This window comes from Chelonus insularis, unplaced genomic scaffold (assembly GCF_013357705.1).
Source record: "Chelonus insularis isolate UGA/USDA-ARS -01 unplaced genomic scaffold, ASM1335770v1 contig_24_pilon, whole genome shotgun sequence".
Taxonomy (NCBI): Eukaryota; Metazoa; Arthropoda; class Insecta; order Hymenoptera; family Braconidae; genus Chelonus; species Chelonus insularis.
Genome location: NW_023276446.1, coordinates 1423414 through 1440139, shown reverse-complemented (window position 1 = coordinate 1440139; position 16726 = coordinate 1423414). Strand labels below are relative to the sequence as shown.

The 16726-nt window shown below is 28.2% G+C and overlaps 5 protein-coding genes across 10 annotated transcripts; 3 read left to right on the top strand and 2 right to left on the bottom strand.

Moving 5' to 3' along the window:
* The first annotated feature begins 767 nt into the window (after nucleotides 1-767).
* LOC118064713 (cytochrome P450 CYP12A2-like) lies at nucleotides 768-4662 on the top strand. The gene is made up of 8 exons (XM_035079517.1): nucleotides 768-1783; nucleotides 1858-2104; nucleotides 2184-2380; nucleotides 2932-3133; nucleotides 3495-3651; nucleotides 3730-3978; nucleotides 4064-4279; nucleotides 4359-4662. Exons 1-8 carry the CDS (start codon nucleotides 1567-1569, stop codon nucleotides 4467-4469), a joined length of 1596 nt encoding a protein of 531 aa, XP_034935408.1. The 5' UTR covers nucleotides 768-1566; the 3' UTR covers nucleotides 4470-4662.
* Nucleotides 4536-9582, bottom strand: LOC118064711 (non-lysosomal glucosylceramidase). 5 transcript variants are annotated; one of them, XM_035079510.1, is made up of 15 exons: nucleotides 9361-9582; nucleotides 8763-9123; nucleotides 8612-8700; nucleotides 8134-8314; nucleotides 7763-8040; nucleotides 7461-7694; nucleotides 6785-6914; nucleotides 6459-6704; nucleotides 6127-6371; nucleotides 5891-6045; nucleotides 5640-5743; nucleotides 5433-5575; nucleotides 5256-5362; nucleotides 4939-5130; nucleotides 4536-4867 (listed from the first exon to the last, which is right to left on the bottom strand). In XM_035079510.1, the coding sequence occupies exons 2-15, from the start codon at nucleotides 8915-8917 to the stop codon at nucleotides 4652-4654; spliced, it is 2475 nt and encodes an 824-aa protein (XP_034935401.1). In that variant the 5' UTR covers nucleotides 8918-9123; nucleotides 9361-9582; the 3' UTR covers nucleotides 4536-4651. The 5 variants fall into 5 exon arrangements, with proteins under 5 accessions (XP_034935401.1, XP_034935399.1, XP_034935403.1 ...); XM_035079508.1 differs by having other exon boundaries at nucleotides 8763-8923; XM_035079512.1 differs by having other exon boundaries at nucleotides 8763-8923; nucleotides 9486-9545.
* A 24-nt stretch (nucleotides 9583-9606) lies between these two features.
* On the top strand, nucleotides 9607-10810 carry Pex11 (peroxin 11). The gene is made up of 3 exons (XM_035079523.1): nucleotides 9607-9830; nucleotides 9924-10039; nucleotides 10141-10810. Exons 1-3 carry the CDS (start codon nucleotides 9775-9777, stop codon nucleotides 10668-10670), a joined length of 702 nt encoding a protein of 233 aa, XP_034935414.1. The 5' UTR covers nucleotides 9607-9774; the 3' UTR covers nucleotides 10671-10810.
* LOC118064715 (ciliogenesis and planar polarity effector 2-like) lies at nucleotides 10765-12058 on the bottom strand. The gene is made up of 3 exons (XM_035079522.1): nucleotides 11627-12058; nucleotides 11259-11527; nucleotides 10765-11195 (listed from the first exon to the last, which is right to left on the bottom strand). Exons 1-3 carry the CDS (start codon nucleotides 11724-11726, stop codon nucleotides 10851-10853), a joined length of 714 nt encoding a protein of 237 aa, XP_034935413.1. The 5' UTR covers nucleotides 11727-12058; the 3' UTR covers nucleotides 10765-10850.
* Nucleotides 12059-12134: 76 nt separating this feature from the next.
* Nucleotides 12135-16475, top strand: LOC118064710 (uncharacterized). 2 transcript variants are annotated; one of them, XM_035079507.1, is made up of 12 exons: nucleotides 12135-12392; nucleotides 12478-12636; nucleotides 12735-13040; nucleotides 13224-13879; nucleotides 13944-14153; nucleotides 14232-14663; nucleotides 14738-14936; nucleotides 15009-15181; nucleotides 15265-15362; nucleotides 15436-15697; nucleotides 15785-16319; nucleotides 16393-16475. In XM_035079507.1, the coding sequence occupies exons 2-11, from the start codon at nucleotides 12507-12509 to the stop codon at nucleotides 16301-16303; spliced, it is 2985 nt and encodes a 994-aa protein (XP_034935398.1). In that variant the 5' UTR covers nucleotides 12135-12392; nucleotides 12478-12506; the 3' UTR covers nucleotides 16304-16319; nucleotides 16393-16475. The 2 variants fall into 2 exon arrangements, with proteins under 2 accessions (XP_034935398.1, XP_034935397.1); XM_035079506.1 differs by having other exon boundaries at nucleotides 15785-16431.
* The last annotated feature ends 251 nt before the right edge of the window (nucleotides 16476-16726 follow it).

The following is a 16726-nucleotide window of genomic DNA, read 5'->3' as shown; positions in this document are numbered from 1 at the left end:
TGATAATTAACATATCAACTACGAATAAAAAAAATGGTTCTTATCAGCTATCAATATTGATGATAATGAAACTTAATTATAATGACAAAACATTCTGAAAATATCTCTTTTGATGATTTCTGCTGATAATTAATCATAAAAAAGTATTGAAAAGTAAATTTGATTCATTATTTTGTTCTAAATGAGAATATTTACGTACTTATTTGAGTGAATTGTTTATCCAAGGACTTGGAATGAAAATGTGATTGAACGAACAATAGAAAATACGAAAGATAGTTAAAATAAGATTGATGTGGATTCAGTTACTTCATTGAAAAACATTTTTATTTTAATTCATATTTGATTGAAAAATCTCTATACGAGTCTTCATTGTTTTCATGCTTATTATTTCTATAAAACCTTGAACTTTATTTCAAAGTAGGTTGGAATAGAAGTAATCAAGAATCATGTAGAATTTCTAACTGTAATTAATATTATTTATTTTTTATTATTATTATTAAAGACCCAACAGTATGAGCTAATTACAGAGTCACACAAGTCATTTAGCAGAGTAAATAAAAAAAATATTAAAATAAAACTACAAGTGGTGGGGTAATTAAACAACAAATAAAAATATAACAAAATAATTAATATGGGAAAAATTTAAAGTAAAATAATTATACGATATATCACAAAATGATTCTAATTGTCTATTCTAAATCATAAAAATATTTTTAATAATTTATAAACAATAAATGTCATTAGTATTCAATAATAATGATAATTATTATTATTATTTTAAAGTAGAAATGAATTGATGAAATTATTATATTATATTTTATATTAATTCAAACAATAACAGAGATAAAGCAACGTCGTCATTCAGTTACAGTATTTAATCAACAATATCCTGCCACGTATGTTCATATTGTATGTTACATTACTTGTATTGGAATAATTTTATGACGTGTACCAGAAGATTGCTGTGTAGCAGACAGTGTGCCTTCACGCAATGTGCAATACACTACTTTAAGCTTTGATAATTTATCGTTTACGCAAATCTTTGCTTTTCTCTTATTTGGATAGTATCTCACAGGCAATCGAGCCAGATAAACGTGTATTGTAGTAGTTCGTTTTGTATTCAGAATAATAAAATACATTGTACATTTCGATATCGATTGAAAATAAATAATCACCAACAAATGATAGAGAGTAAAAAACAAAGTAAAGTTCAAGTGAATTTTTTTATTTGTTAAAGTGACTTTTAAACATCAAATCATTGTTAATAATAAGGAAAATTATTATTATTATTTTAACAAAATAATAAATTGAACAGTGAATGTGTGATTATTGGCATAAATGGATAAAAAATGTCTTCTTAATTAGATTGGCATGGATTATGTAGATTTAATAAAAGATTTGAGTGGTTTCCAATTTCAATATCAGAAGTTTTAAAGAGTGATTCATTAGTTAATGGAATAAATGCAATTGGTGATATTGCATTGTATAATAAAGATTAAATGAATACATTTGATTATACGTAGTACAATATAACTACACATTGAAGGATTATAAACTTAATCAGAAATGGCATCTCAAATATTGATTCAGCGATTTAACAATTTATCAAAACATTCTAGTACCATTAAAAGGTTTGTAAATACCGTGACTTATCCAACTTCTGCCAATGATAAAACTCAAAATGAGGAACTGCAATGGGATGATGCTAAACCATTTGAAGAAATTCCAGGACCTAAATCTTTTCCTATAATTGGCAATATTTTAAGATTTTTTCCAGTTATTGGTACGAATGTGTACTTTTTTTATTATCAGTGTACTCGTTAGTGGATAAATTTAAATTCTATACAATAAAATTAGGTAAATATGGAAATATGCCTCTTATGGATCAAATGAAATCCCTCAATGATGAGTATGGAGATATTGTTAAACTAGATGGAATTATGGGCAGAAGACCATCTATTTTCATTTATGATCCAGTCAAATGTGAAAAAATGTATCGCTCAGAGGGACCTTGGCCACTGAGAATTGCTATTGAAACAATGAAAAAATATCGAGAAATAAATTCTGATACTATTTATAAAAATCAACTAGGACTCATAGCAAGGTATGATATTGTTTATTTTTCATCTCTATTATAGTGATACATGACTGATAATTATATTTGTTTATTTCTCTATTTTTAGCCAAGGTAAAGCGTGGCATGACTTTAGAAAAAATGTGAATCAGCACATGATGCAACCAAGATGTATCAAACCCCACGTGACACAAGTTGATGAAGTTACCAACGACTTTATCACAAGAATACGAAAACTTCGCGATAAAGAAACTTTAAAATTACCACCTACGTTCAACAATGAAATGAATAAGTGGGCTCTTGAGTGTAAGTATATGTAAGAATAGTCAATGATTCTATTCTTATTCATCACTTTGATTGTATCAAAATTGTCATTAATTATTATCATTACACAGTCCTGTTCTCCTATATAATTTGTATTCACAACAAAACCAGTTTTTCTGACAATCAAAATACATGCATAATCATATCCTTGATGCAATAACATTTATGGAATGTCTGGAATGATAATTTCAAATTGAATTTTCGATATTAATTTTAAAAACAATTATATCCAGACGATACTCTAGAAACCTAATTGCCATTGACAATACAATACAACCTGTTCGCTATTAAGGTAGCCGTCTAAAGATTATAAGCTAGCTTAGCGACTGTTGAAATTATAGTCAAGTCATGATATTGGAATCTACAAAGCATAATTCATTAGAAACCATGGAATTGATTTCTGCACTGTTTGCATTTAGAATTCACTGATTCAAGTTTATATCAGTTATTAAAAAATGTATTATCCATATGATTATTATTTTTCTATAACACTCCAAGAGTAACTTTTATCAATATTTTTCGTTTTTTATTAGCAATATGTATGATTGCAATGGACCATCGGCTTGGATGCCTCGACTCAGATTTACCACCTGACTCAGAGCCACAGCAAATGATTGATGCCGTACACGAAATGTTTGAATTATTTTATCAACTTGAAGTTTTGCCTTCAATGTGGAAAATTTATAATACATCCAAGCTTAAAAAATTGTTTCGCACTTTAGATCGAATAAACAGGTTTATATATATATTATGTAAATTATTCACATCAATTATTCCAATTGACAGTCCATTCATAATGAAATAAAATTAATTGTCGATGACTTTTTTATCAAGAAACAAATAAAAAAGATAGGAAATAATTTTTCCTGTGCTTTTGCAGAAAGTTTACTTCTCCGTTGGAGATGAGTAGAACTTTTTGCACAAGTATGACAAGAAATATGGCCAATTCATCGGCCTACTTTCCCTCTCAAAAAGGGAGATAAACTATTTCCTAAATAAAAGCTATCTATCTGTGAATAAATATCATTTATTATTCATGACATTATTAGTCGATTTGTTAACTAAAAAATTATTTTATGTCATTTATTTGTCTTAGCATTGCTGGTAAACATATAGATAATGCAAAGATAAAATTTGCTAAAAACCCAAAGGATAAAACTGCAGACCGTAGCGTGCTAGAGAGTCTATTAAGTATTGATGAACAAACCGCACATGTAATGGCTCTTGACATGCTAACAGCTGGAATCGATACTGTATAAATGTTTAAATATATTTAATAAATATAGTAATTGTGAAATTCACTATAATAAACTAATCAATTATTGTTCTAGACAGGAAATGCTGCTGGTATGTTATTATATCACATAGCTAGACACCCAAGAGTACAAGAAAAACTACGAGAAGAAATTGTTAGCTTATTACCTTCCAAAACATCTCCAATAACATTCGATGTTCTTAATAATATACCATACCTCAAGGCTTGTATTAAAGAATCATTACGAATAACACCAATAGCTATTGGTAATCTTCGAACAATGCAAACGGATATTGTTTTATCAGGATATAAAATTCCAAAAGGGGTAAGATATTTTATAAATTGTTAAATTAAACTCTAATTAATTTTATTTAATTTAATGACCTTATTTATTAATTATTTATTTCTAGACAGATGTAGTAGCTTGTCACAGCGTTCTCTCGATGGACCCTAATCATTTTCCAGAACCAAAAAATTATATACCTGAAAGATGGTTGAGAAATAGTACTATGATAAAATCTTATAAAGAAGCACATCCTTTCGCATACATGCCTTTTGGCTTTGGTCCTCGAACTTGCATTGGCAGAAGATTTGCAGAACTTGAGATGGAAATTCTTGTGCTCAAGGTATTAAGCTTTAATCTATTCAATCATACTTATTAGAAATTTTGCATTTACAATAGAAGTAATTTTTTTTTCTTTTTAGATGCTGCAAAATTTCTACATTGAATGGCCAAATGAATGGCCTCTTGTAGTAAAAAGTCAATTTATTAACACAATGGGCTCCCCGTTGCAATTAAAACTTACGGATATTTGATGGTAAAAATCATTATGAAAGGATAAAAAAAGGTAGAACGAAAATAATAAATTTTATATTGCTTTTATCTTGATTTGTGTTTTTATTGTGAAGATAACTTATCGAACAATAATATAGATAAACAAATATGTATAAAAATGTAATATATATTTTTATATTGACGTTTTAATAAAATGATTTATTTAATGATTGATATTATCGTTTGATTTGGTCAACTTTTGTTTTCTTAAAGTCCAGGCTTGATGAATAGCCCAAATAGCTAAGGGTCTCATATAGCCAATAGATCTGTAGGCATCATTTTCATAAAGTGCTTCGGGTGTTTCAAAGGCCATACCGATTTTCTCCCACACTGTACGATAAACACCTTCTGCAGTACGAAAACCTTCCTCAATCATGCCCTGCACGCAAATGTAAATATTGAGACTATTAAAATCTCACGATGATTAATTGGCATTAACCTCGCAAATACCTCATGTATCATCAGTGCTGCTAGTCCATAACTAACTCCAGTCCACATTTCCTCACTTTGTACAGTCATAGTATCTACTCGGCCATTAGGAAGGAAACCATTCACTGCACCCTGATTTCCATTCTTATATTTCATCACGTTATTTTCGAAAATAGTTTTTAAAGCTGATTTAACTCTATTTTCAGGGAAAACCTATTAAATAAACGATTTTAAATAAATGTTTTGAAAACAAAAAATACAAATAAAAAAATATATTGGCAATTCAATTGCTTGCTTCTATATGCAAGTATATATAGATTTTTAATCTTTCTACAAACTTCGTTCTCGAATCCACAGGCTTTAAGAAATAATTGGCCGCAAAGTTGGTCACTCATAATACATTTTCTGTGATCCGATTTGCTACTATCAAAGTTGTAATAACGTCCTGAAAGTAATAAGTAAGTTTAAAAGCACAATAATCATATTATGAAAGTTGAATATATCAATTAGCTTGCCATTCCACAACTTTTCTTGAAACGAAACCTTTCCCTTCTCCAATACTTCTGAATACTTATTTCCAATTTTAATATCTCCAATAATTTTGCTAATTTCAATAGCACAACGAAGTGCTGCTAACCATAGACTACTGCAATAAGCACTGAAAAAAAAAACTTGAACAAATTCACTTCATTTCCAATAAAGACAATATTAATTAAATTTACCTTGGACCCTCCATTATCCAAGTATCGTAAGTTTGATCAGGAAATCCAGTATTTTCTATGAGACCATCATTATCAGTATCCCATTTAAGACTGTTCGATAAAATCTAGATGTAAATAAAAAGTCTTTCAATAGTATTTTAATAAATAAAGTTAACATCATAGTTAAAGAGTACTATTTAATTTTCAGTGAAGCATAATATTAAAACCAACTGATGGATCATCAACTATATACAAATAAATGTAATTTCTACCTCTTGGATATTCGACCAAACATCTTGAAGAAATTCTTTCCTACCAGAAATACAATAATCTCTGTAACAACTTAGAATGTACTTGGAATTTAAATCTTTCCAACGCGCAACATCATGAATGGGATATGCATTTATTAATTTAAATGCTTCTTCATCTATTAATTAAATAATGAAATGACATTAAAGATCGTAAAGCAATTAGCTAAAATATATAAATAAATAATTTTATAATTAACCTGGATCTCCAATATCGTGAGGCACGAAACCTTTGGATTTTCGTTCACAATATATTCCCTCATATAAAATTAATCGTAGAGAAGAATCTTCAAATTGGATTGCATCTCTAATTTCGTATTGTACACTCGCTTGTAAATTTGGCCACAGCTGTGCCAAAGCAAATGCAGCATAAAAATGAACATCATAAGTATTATACATTCTATACTCATGACCTTCTAAATATGCAAACCGCCCATATTCATTTCTAATTTAATTAAAATAATAATTAATCATTTATTAAGGATTTTTCAATAAATGTTTTAGAAGTATTTATTATTTATATTTAATTCACCTTGGATCGGTATTTGAAAATTGGTCATTATCATCCTTTCTTAACCAAACAGTACCTCCGTCTGCTACATAATATAGTTCATTGAACAACGCGCTTTTATACCAGTCAGGTAAATCAATATCTTCCAATACAGGTCGTTGCCAATTGTATATATCAGATTCCCAGGCATTGTAATGCATTAAAGTGTAATAACAGAGATCCGGTGCTACAGATTGCTTATCATTATAAAAATATTTGGTATAATATCTAAAATATTAAATATAATAATAATAAAATAATTGTTTTATATTTTTTAAGTCCATCAAAAAATAATTAATTCTTTTAACCGTAAATATTCTTTTAGTCCATTATGAAATCGTATTTTTGGCATATCCCAAACTAAACTAAACTCTATCTCACGCGACTTGTTTGACTGGACACGTACAAATGCACAAACAGCACAAGCGACATGATTTTCTGTAAGATGAATTAACTCCTTTGATAAGTTTCTAAGCTGGTTTATAGAATGCTTAATCCTGCTATAAATACTAACTGAAGTTTCTGATTAAGGCGAATTCAAGTTTGAGAATATTCTAATTTAATCAATTATTTTGTTCAAATTCAACACGCTTTCATGATTAAAATGATTAATCAAGTTTTCAAATCTATCATTGATGGCCAAAAAGCTTAAAGACAAATTGGCAACTTATCAAGTGTAACTTGATCGAAGATAAGACCTTACAATAAATATAGAAGATGCCTAACTGTCAGCTTCGTAGAGGCCATATCTTATCGATCAAATAATCCTGACCATCCAACTTGTGTGAGGTATTCGTTACCAACTGAAACCTCTATTGTTGAAACATTTATGCACAAAAGATCTTTACTAACTTTAATAAAATAAAAAATAAATCAAACACAATCAAGATATTAAATGTTATTGCGTCCGAAGATAATAAATATGAAATCTTATTAATATTTATAGTAGGATGTCAGTAAAATTTTATGCTAAATGTACTATACTTGTTGGAGCAGATTTTTCTTGACGATCAATACCAAGTTTGCCTGAACGTTCAAGAGACTCCCACAAGTCTCGACCATCGCCAAAGGGATTGAATACCAACATTCGTGAAATGTCAACGTCTACACTAGCTTTTGACGCTATACCATACGTGCAAGGCATACCCTTCAATTCTTGATGTATCATCACCCCCATAACTTTATTCTTAGATTCAAAATACTCTGTCCATTTTTCATCTAAAATAAATATCATAATAGCAAGATTCCACACATATTTTGACTTCATTTTTCTTTCGTTATTTTACCTGAACTCGCTGAACTACCCGTTCCACTTTGAAATGTAAAAGTTATACTAACATCTAAATCCACTTTATCTTCATTTATGATTTCCCAAATAAAAGCAGCACAAGGTAACGAGCTGTCTTTGTAATTATTTGGTATTATTGGAGATATTTGTCGACAAATAAGTTTAATGCCAACTTCAATTATGTTATATTCTGTCCATGATCGTGGATACAATGCAGTATACTTAGCATTTTTTCCGTTAAATCCCCATTTCCATGACGATAAATATTTGCCTTTTCTATTTCAATTTACATATCAGAATGATATTCAGTTCTATTATTTTATTAAGCAACAATAGAATATATATTTTGTTTCAATATAAAAGTCTTACGGTGCTGGCGATAATACTTGATGATATATAGTCTTTCCATTAGTATCACGAATAGTAACAATAAATTGATTAGTAAACACTGTATCATACTGATAAATCCCCGGAATTAATGAATATCTACAAAACTCTCCTTTAAATCCACGGCCGATTGTTCCAGCTCCAAGTCCACCTATTGGTGCACCTTTAAAAGTTGATAGGTATTTTTGTTGGAAATATGAAAAAAATGTTCAATTTATTACAGTCAATTCATCTACTTTGATTCATAAAAGTTTGTTAAAATTTCTTAAATTATTTAATTGAAAAAAATAAATATATTATGACTGAAAGCCTTTAAGCGATGGCTGATTGTAACCTGAAGATACTTTTCAGGTGATACTCAATCGCATTTCAAACAATTAAAAGTAGTTGATATCATTTCTTTCTTGATTTACTATTATCCTCATGTTTGATAATTAAAGAATTTAAATTTAAATATTACCATAAATCTGTTGGCCATTTAAAGGACTCAAAAAATCCATTAACACCATGCGTCCTTGTCGAGTTATCTGCCAGTAATAATACCAATACCTATAAAGTGACCATAAAAGCAAACTCAGCGCAATCATATAGATATTTCAGTATTTACTCACCGTAATGCTAACGGTATCATTCGAAAAAATTCTCTCCATCGCACTCGTAATGTTTGCTTCCATTTTTCTGGATATTTGTGGTTTAATGGCACAATGAAACCATAATGAGAAATTTGTTTAACATTCTTATCATTATTATCAGTCATTGGATCCATTGTTAACTAATATTGTTGTTAAAAAAATTGAATTAATTTCACTACTTTATTTCAATAATCAACATGCCACTGTCACACCGAAAAATTTCTATTCCAATGTAATTCAATTACTTTTAGTCATACTTTAGTATAAATGAGTTATATCATGGTTATAAATAGTTTTCAGCTTTTTAAACTAGTCATTCCGATTGATAGTATTTTCAGGACTACAAATTATCATTATGATAATTCTAATGTTAAATTTAAAAAAATAATAAAACGCGTCAAGTATCAATAAATATATTATTTAATGTAATATCGTATTGATATTGAAATGATAACCTTTAAATTCATTAAAACTTAAAATCCCAGAATATTTTAAAACAAAACATTTGATAATTATTTCGAATTATCAATTATTTTGAATATGAATTAATTAAAATACAAAAATTATGTTTACATACACTATGTAAATAAAGAATTTTGATTGAAAGAATAGTGTGTTTTATTCGAAGATAACCATGTGATTATTCTCAAATAATTGATATTGATTTTGTTATTTACAAAAACTATCGAATACACTTATTACAAACGCTTAATCCATCTTAGTTTAGTTATTTTACATGTAATTATAAAGATATTTTTGTAATTTCAAAAAGTTCATCGTACACATAACCATCAAAATTACTGATTTCATAATTCGCCACTACGTGGCGTGGTTTACAACACAGTCGAGTACGCATGCGTCGAATGTTAAATAAAAAATAGCGTTTTATTGAAAAAAACAGTGTATACTTGATTGAATAAAAAAACAGTAAAGTAATAGCATGTATGAAATGCGAATTACTTGCGTAATTCGTCGATGAGTGAACGTTATTATGGATATTTTAATTCGATTAAATAATGAAACTGTCGGTAGAGACAAAATAATAAGGTTAGATTATTGAGAAGTAAATAAATAAAGTTGAATGACTTGTATATTTTGAATCATAATCGCGGATATCGTCTTATAAAATTTATTTTTCAGATTATTTCAGTATGGAAGTCGAGCTGGATGGTACTATACGCAAGATTCTGTTGTTCATACTACTTCAAATGATATTTTGAAGAGTTTGGAGTACACATTTAGCTCATTTCGAAAATGTAAATATCGTATTATCAATTTAATAATTAGTTACTTTTATCATATATTAATAATGAAAATTAAATGAATATATATTTTATCAATACTTTGTATTTTTCAGTGTTAAGACTTGGAAGATGTCTAGACAGCCTTTATTCCGCCCTTCATACGATGAAGTACCCCGATTTAACAATCCGTTTGACATTGACCCTATCGAAAATAACTCACGCATTATTTTTACTTGCTGATCACATCATATGGACCGGAAGAGTTGGATTATTTAAAGTAAATCTTGAGAAATGGAACACAATTGCCAATAAATATTGGCTATTGACAATAATAATGAATTTAACAAGAGATATATATGAAATAGTACAGATAATAAAAAACAAAAATTTATCAAGTTTACTAAAAACTCGTTTACAATCGAAAAATTTTCATCAAAATAAATATCGAGCATTCACTGATATGACATCTCATAAAGATGTATTTTTAGATACTCTAAAAAATACTTGTGATTTTTTTATTCCATTAACTACACTGGGATACACTAAATTAAGTCCTGGAATGGTTGGAGTACTAGGATTTATTTCATCTGCAATAGGAATTTATTGTTTAATAGATCCTCTTGCAAAATTAACTCCAGCCTGATAAAGAATTCAACATGTTGTTTATTAAATTTTTGTTTCAATTATTTTTTAACGTCAATACAAAAGATAATAAATACTAACTAATCTAGCATTTAATTGTATATAAAAGTTTGATAAATTTGTAAAAATATAAAATATATTTTCTTATAACGATAAATTGTTAAATAATTGGTTTTTATAGTTATACTTGAATAATTTGTGTCGTTATAAAATCTTGATCTCTATTCCATAACATTCTACAGATGGAATTTAGTTGATACGAACAATCAAATATTTCTGGTCTTGCAGAAGTTTTATTTACATCCATCTTTATGACTTTCATATTCCATTTTCTTTCAAATTCTTTAACCTGGGATTCGGACACTGGTAATGATGACCAAGGTTTATATTTCGTACCAATTACAATATTTGCAGGCCTTTCTTTCATGTTAATCATTGAATTTATCAGATGAGGAATATCAGAAAAACTAGAATGATCTTCAAATGAAAATACTGCACAAATTGCATCCACTTTGTCTTTGCACGCCTAAAAGGACATTAAATTCAATAAAAATTATATAAATATAATTATGTAATTAATTTTTCTTACAGGTAAGATATGACTGTATTTTTTGATACTATTTTCCGAAGTATCCCAAAAATTGAGTTTAAATAAAACTACTTTATCCCAAATTTTTACAGGCCAGTAGATCATTGTTTTTCTGATCCCATTGAGTTCAGAATTCGTATAATTTTCTCCATTGGTTCCAGAAAAACGAGCAATAACAGATGACTTTCCAACACCAGGTCTTCCAATAACAAAAATTTTATAAGTTACTTCTTCAATGAAAGATGGAACTGCTGGTCGCTCTAAAATACCTAAAACAGTCAAATTAATGAAATAAAGAAATAACGAAAAAAAGATAACATAAATTTTGTTATTTTGAACTTTATGGAGCCAATCTTGGATCTCATTACCATAGTGTCTTCGTTTTTTTAAATTATGATCATAAAAATAAGGCAGCAATGATTCTCCTTCTACTGAATTCAACCAATTCATATTTATTGGACCACTCATTTTTTATATATCAATAATAATAATTATTTAAATATTGATAGAAAAGTTTGATTTAGTAAAAGTCATAAAATTAAAAAAAACTGTTATCACTTCACTAGTATCATTATGCAAAAGTATTCATCCTAGTAGAAAATATAAAAGTGATATAAAATTGTTTAATTAAGTACTTTGATGGATATGTATTGTATAATATTTATATTAGAATTTTCTTTAGACTGATAATCAGTCCCAATGTAAACAGCTTCTTACAAAATCCATTTGGTAGACTGTAGCGCTATATAAAAAATCTCAGCTGTTTCTAGGTAAACGCTTTTCTGCGATTGGATAAACTTTTGGAGTTCAGACTTCTATGCTATGGTGGTATTTTATGCCAGAAGTGGGGTTGTGACAGTTGTAGATGTCGTGATCATCACCAGATGATAAAGACGTACATTTATACTTCTCTTATTATTTTTATTTTTTGCAATTATTCAAGGCAAAAAATCTCATGCTAATTGATAAATTTATTATTATTACTGTTTAATTAAATTTCTATAATAATTAACTTCTTTTTTCATATATTTTTATGTCTATTTCATGTAATATTCATTTCTGCACATGTGAAATTCGACTGGTGAACAAGTTTAAATCACCAACACAGATCTATCATAAAGCCCACGTTGTGATGTATTGTTATTTTTTTGTGCTTTTTTTCTACATATGTTCGAACATAGTATTGAGCATACGATTAATTGAATATATTCAATGTTAGTTTAGCATTTTCTTTTATACATCAAATCAATGGCAACTCCAAAGATCAATGAGAAACTGTGCGAAGTGTTGGAGTTATTTCTTTTACCGAATTATGTTGTTGCTTCAACTACGTATTTGGATCTTTTACTGTCACATATTTCCAATTCAATCTCACAATGTAATTAGCATGTTCTATAAATATTATTCTATTAACATAATTAATTTTACAAATGAAGTATCAACATTCAATGAACATTTTGAATATGAAACTTTCAGCTAACACTAAAAATGATGAACTATCTTGGATTGTTAAGGAATGGTTATTAAAAGCTTCAGATACATGGAATACCGAATTTAAACCTTGCCAAGCAGTGATTGTTTTTACTCTAAAACTTGCAGGAACAATAGGAAAAAATAGCGATGATTTTGTTTATTTACAAAAAGACAGGGTATTTGATAAATTACTGGAAATATTTAATCTCGAAGAAAATAATTTACCAGCATCTATTAAGATGGCATATACAAGTATGTTATTAGATATTGTTGGATATGAAGAAGGAAGAAAGTGGATAAAAACATCCGGTATGATTTATTTAAATATGGTTTTTACTTTGTGAAAACATTCATTTTTTATTTAGCCAAATCTATAATTAAAATGATTTTATTTCTAAAGCTAATTCTACATTAGCTTTTCTCCGCAAAAATCCGAGAAATCATAAAAAAATACTTACTCCTCTTTATTTATTATTCTATAATTATTTACAGGTGTTTGGAAGGATATTGTAAAATTCTCACATTTGAATCATACAATGTATGTGACTCGAGAGAGCCACAAGTTTATTACAGAATTACTTATCAATGATTCTCAAAATATTCAATTTTGTACAGAAGTACTACAAGCAGTATGTGAACCAATTATCAACAATACTTTTAATCCTCAAATTCACACAACATTAGAGGACATTTATTTAGATCAAACTAGAGTACTTTCCACTACTTTAGAAATAATAACAAGTATATTAGAGAATACTCTATTTTTCAGTACAGATAATACTATTCCTAAATTATTAGTAGAGCTGATAGATTTGGAAGCTCGAGTAAAAGCTCTTCTAGAAGCTTGTATCAGCACGAAATTTCTATCGAACATTCAAAAGTTGTGGATTCTTTTAATTTTATATAATGTTAAATGTGGTTGGGAAACCAACAATGAAGGTAAAACTATTGTCAACCAAGAGCACTGGGACAAATTTCGCTTGGGTTACTGTTACATGCAAACATTGTTTATATCTAAGAAATACATAATTGAGGTAGCACGAACCAATAAATATGCATTAATTTATTGGAAAAAGTTAACAGATCTCAAACATTTTAGTTTACCTCATAAAGATCATCAATTTGAACATCAAGTGGTAGCATTGATGGTAAGTCATCGAAATATATTGTTTATTAACTCTAATAACTATTTGAATATTACCATATTTACAGATAACACCACTACTAGTATGTTTGAGAAAAGGGTATAAACACGATTTATTTGAAATTTTTATGGATAAAATGTTCAATATAACTTGTTTACCTATTTTAAGACTTACTTATGAAGTAAGAGATGTTATGCTTAGGGAAGATTTACCAGTAGAATTAATTTCTAAATCTTGCGTCGAAATGTTATTGGAAATAATTGATATTATGGATAGAGTATGTATATAGATATTTATTAATAAATTTTAAATAATAAATATAACTAGTGATAATGATGAAATTATTGTTTTTCAGGAAACGGCAGTAATTGCTTTTCAAAGTATGTGTCACGTTTTAAAAAATTACGTTTCAACCGAAAGTTATAGTAACTCCACTACTTTACAAAATCATAATTCTAACAATTGCTACAATAATTTGTCGCCGGAATTAATGATAGATGATACAACTGCTGAAAGCCCTATTTTACTTTCAGCTTTAATTCATGGATGTAATAATCATCATGAAGAATACTGTTCTAGACCAGCAAGTTATCAAAAAAATGATCTACCCAAATCTATACTTGATGGTGATCCTATTGTAGAAAATCCAGTATTACTATCAACGTTGCTACATGGAGTTGCTATAATGACGGAAAAATTTCAATTCAAATGGCGTGATTGTGTTGAAACAATTTGTGTTTTATTTCTCGCTCAAGGGATTTTAAATCATAGTGGAACGTTACCCAATGTAAGTTTTAATTATTTCTCAAATATAAGAGTTAAAATAAAATAGATTGATTAATTTTATTATAACATTTTTAGATTTGTGTTAAAGCTTTAAAATTATGCAAACTCGCTATAGAAAACTTCATGCCACCAAATTTAGCTTTATTAGTAAATAGTGAGAGTCATATGAATAATATTGGACCGACGTTATATAAAAGATTACATGATCCAAACTGGGAAGTTCGTGATAGTGCATTAGAAGTTCTTCATGTTATTGCAGACATTTCAGAAAATAGTATAGTACAATATTGTTAATTGATTGTTATTTTTTTATCACATGCTTTACCTACTTTTAATCTTATTACAGCATACCCAGCTTTTCAGGAACTTCTCCTTACCAATCAACTCATTCCATTAATAACTGATATGGCAATGAAAGATGGAGAGAGTTACGTTCGAGCTTCAGCATTGAAATTTATTGCTATCACAACACGAATAAATAATTTATGGGATCGAGAGTTATCTAGGCTAGATTTACTTGTACGAATTTTTCATGGGATAATATTTATATGACATAAATATTTTTAAACATATTTAATTGTTATTAATTTTATCTTTTGCAGGAGAAAACATCAGAGTTATTTAAAAATGAAAGTGAAGCCATTGTTCGAAAAGAAGCAATTGCATTAATTAAAGAATTATATGTCCACAGAAAATGGCCGTAAGTTAAAATATATACATATATTGAAAATTATAAGAATATATTATTAATAAAGTATTTTTTTATTGAATAGAAAAGCAACATTGAAAGCTATTAATGATATCATGGTTGAAGCAGCAATATTGGATCTTCATTGGGAAGTTAAAATAAATGCACTTAAATATTGGCGTCATCTTATGACTGTTGATCTCAATGATCAAGGAATGCTCGATGGGGAATTTCCAAATGTAACATTTTCTAAGGAGCATCGAAAAATAGTTACACTTGATGAAAGAGAAATTAAAAATTTGATCAATAAAGCAATGGATACTATGGCAAAACAAAATTGTCTTGGGGTAATAAAATAAGATTTATACTTTTCAAAAGTTTAATTTATTATGAATTTAAAAAATTTATAAATATATATATTTATCAACATAAAGGTACTTCTTCTTACATTGGAAGATGAAAGTGATTTTGAAGTATCTAAAAATGCAGCTAATATTATCCAAGAACTCAAAGGACTACTACTTAAATATAATGTTCATAAAGTTGGCGTAGATGAAAATATATTTGAAATAAACAATTCTACGCTTGACACAGTTTATGTTAATCAACCTTCTAATTCAACAAACTATCAAGAGAGTAATTCTTCAAATGATTTATCGCGGGTCATCGATGACATTATTGATTCAAATGATGCAAGTTTGTTGGCATCAATATATAAAAATGTCATGAAAATGGATGAAGATAGTGGGAATAGAAAACAAGAGATTTTAGAACGAATATCAAAAATTACGAGAGAACAATTCTTATCGACAATACTTAATTCAGATATTAATGCTTATATTGAAGAAAGATGTAGATGGTTAAATACTTATACAGTTTCATTTGATTCTGTCTTGGAGGATATTTTAACAGTATATCAACAAAAAGATATCAACACTATGGATTGCTATTAAAAGATTTGAAATAGATGTACATATAAATATATTTTTAATATTTTATTTCAATAAATGTGTGGTTTTTTATCCAAAAAATTATATTTCAGACTTGGAATGTAAAATGTACTTTAATTTTATTATTACTCTATGTTACATTTAATTGTTGCCGGGATCAAAAGTAAACAAGTAGCGACCTCTTATTCTCAGAATTTATACTGAGGGCTAGAAAAAAGGGAATCCAGTCTATTTGAAGTTCTCAGTGACTCAGTATATTCTTCGAAAGAAGAGTGTTATCTTCTGTCGAAAAGTACTTACTATAATGACGATAAGTACTTGCGCATGCAAGTGTACTAAGTATACGCTCTTACACTTGTATGTAGACTTGAATAATAATTTCACGTAGATTGGCGCGAGGCTTCAGTTACTGTTCACGACATGATA

Excerpts from the sequence above, each read along its gene's own strand:
- LOC118064713 (XM_035079517.1), top strand. The coding sequence starts at position 1,567 with ATGGCATCTCAAATATTGATTCAGCGATTTAACAATTTATCAAAACAT. Across the intron at positions 2,105-2,183 it reads CAACTAGGACTCATAGCAAG|CCAAGGTAAAGCGTGGCATG; the intron begins GTATGATATTGT and ends CTCTATTTTTAG. Across the intron at positions 3,134-3,494 it reads ACTTTAGATCGAATAAACAG|CATTGCTGGTAAACATATAG; the intron begins GTTTATATATAT and ends TATTTGTCTTAG.
- LOC118064711 (XM_035079510.1), bottom strand. The coding sequence starts at position 8,917 with ATGGATCCAATGACTGATAATAATGATAAGAATGTTAAACAAATTTCT. Across the intron at positions 8,701-8,762 it reads ATGATACCGTTAGCATTACG|GTATTGGTATTATTACTGGC; the intron begins GTGAGTAAATAC and ends GTCACTTTATAG. Across the intron at positions 6,705-6,784 it reads GGACTAAAAGAATATTTACG|ATATTATACCAAATATTTTT; the intron begins GTTAAAAGAATT and ends TTAATATTTTAG.
- Pex11 (XM_035079523.1), top strand. The coding sequence starts at position 9,775 with ATGGATATTTTAATTCGATTAAATAATGAAACTGTCGGTAGAGACAAA. Across the intron at positions 9,831-9,923 it reads GGTAGAGACAAAATAATAAG|ATTATTTCAGTATGGAAGTC; the intron begins GTTAGATTATTG and ends TTTATTTTTCAG. Across the intron at positions 10,040-10,140 it reads ATTTAGCTCATTTCGAAAAT|TGTTAAGACTTGGAAGATGT; the intron begins GTAAATATCGTA and ends TGTATTTTTCAG.
- LOC118064715 (XM_035079522.1), bottom strand. The coding sequence starts at position 11,726 with ATGAGTGGTCCAATAAATATGAATTGGTTGAATTCAGTAGAAGGAGAA. Across the intron at positions 11,528-11,626 it reads AAAAAAACGAAGACACTATG|GTATTTTAGAGCGACCAGCA; the intron begins GTAATGAGATCC and ends TGACTGTTTTAG. Across the intron at positions 11,196-11,258 it reads AATACAGTCATATCTTACCT|GCGTGCAAAGACAAAGTGGA; the intron begins GTAAGAAAAATT and ends ATGTCCTTTTAG.
- LOC118064710 (XM_035079507.1), top strand. The coding sequence starts at position 12,507 with ATGGCAACTCCAAAGATCAATGAGAAACTGTGCGAAGTGTTGGAGTTA. Across the intron at positions 14,154-14,231 it reads TAATTGATATTATGGATAGA|GAAACGGCAGTAATTGCTTT; the intron begins GTATGTATATAG and ends ATTGTTTTTCAG. Across the intron at positions 15,182-15,264 it reads TATCTAGGCTAGATTTACTT|GAGAAAACATCAGAGTTATT; the intron begins GTACGAATTTTT and ends TATCTTTTGCAG.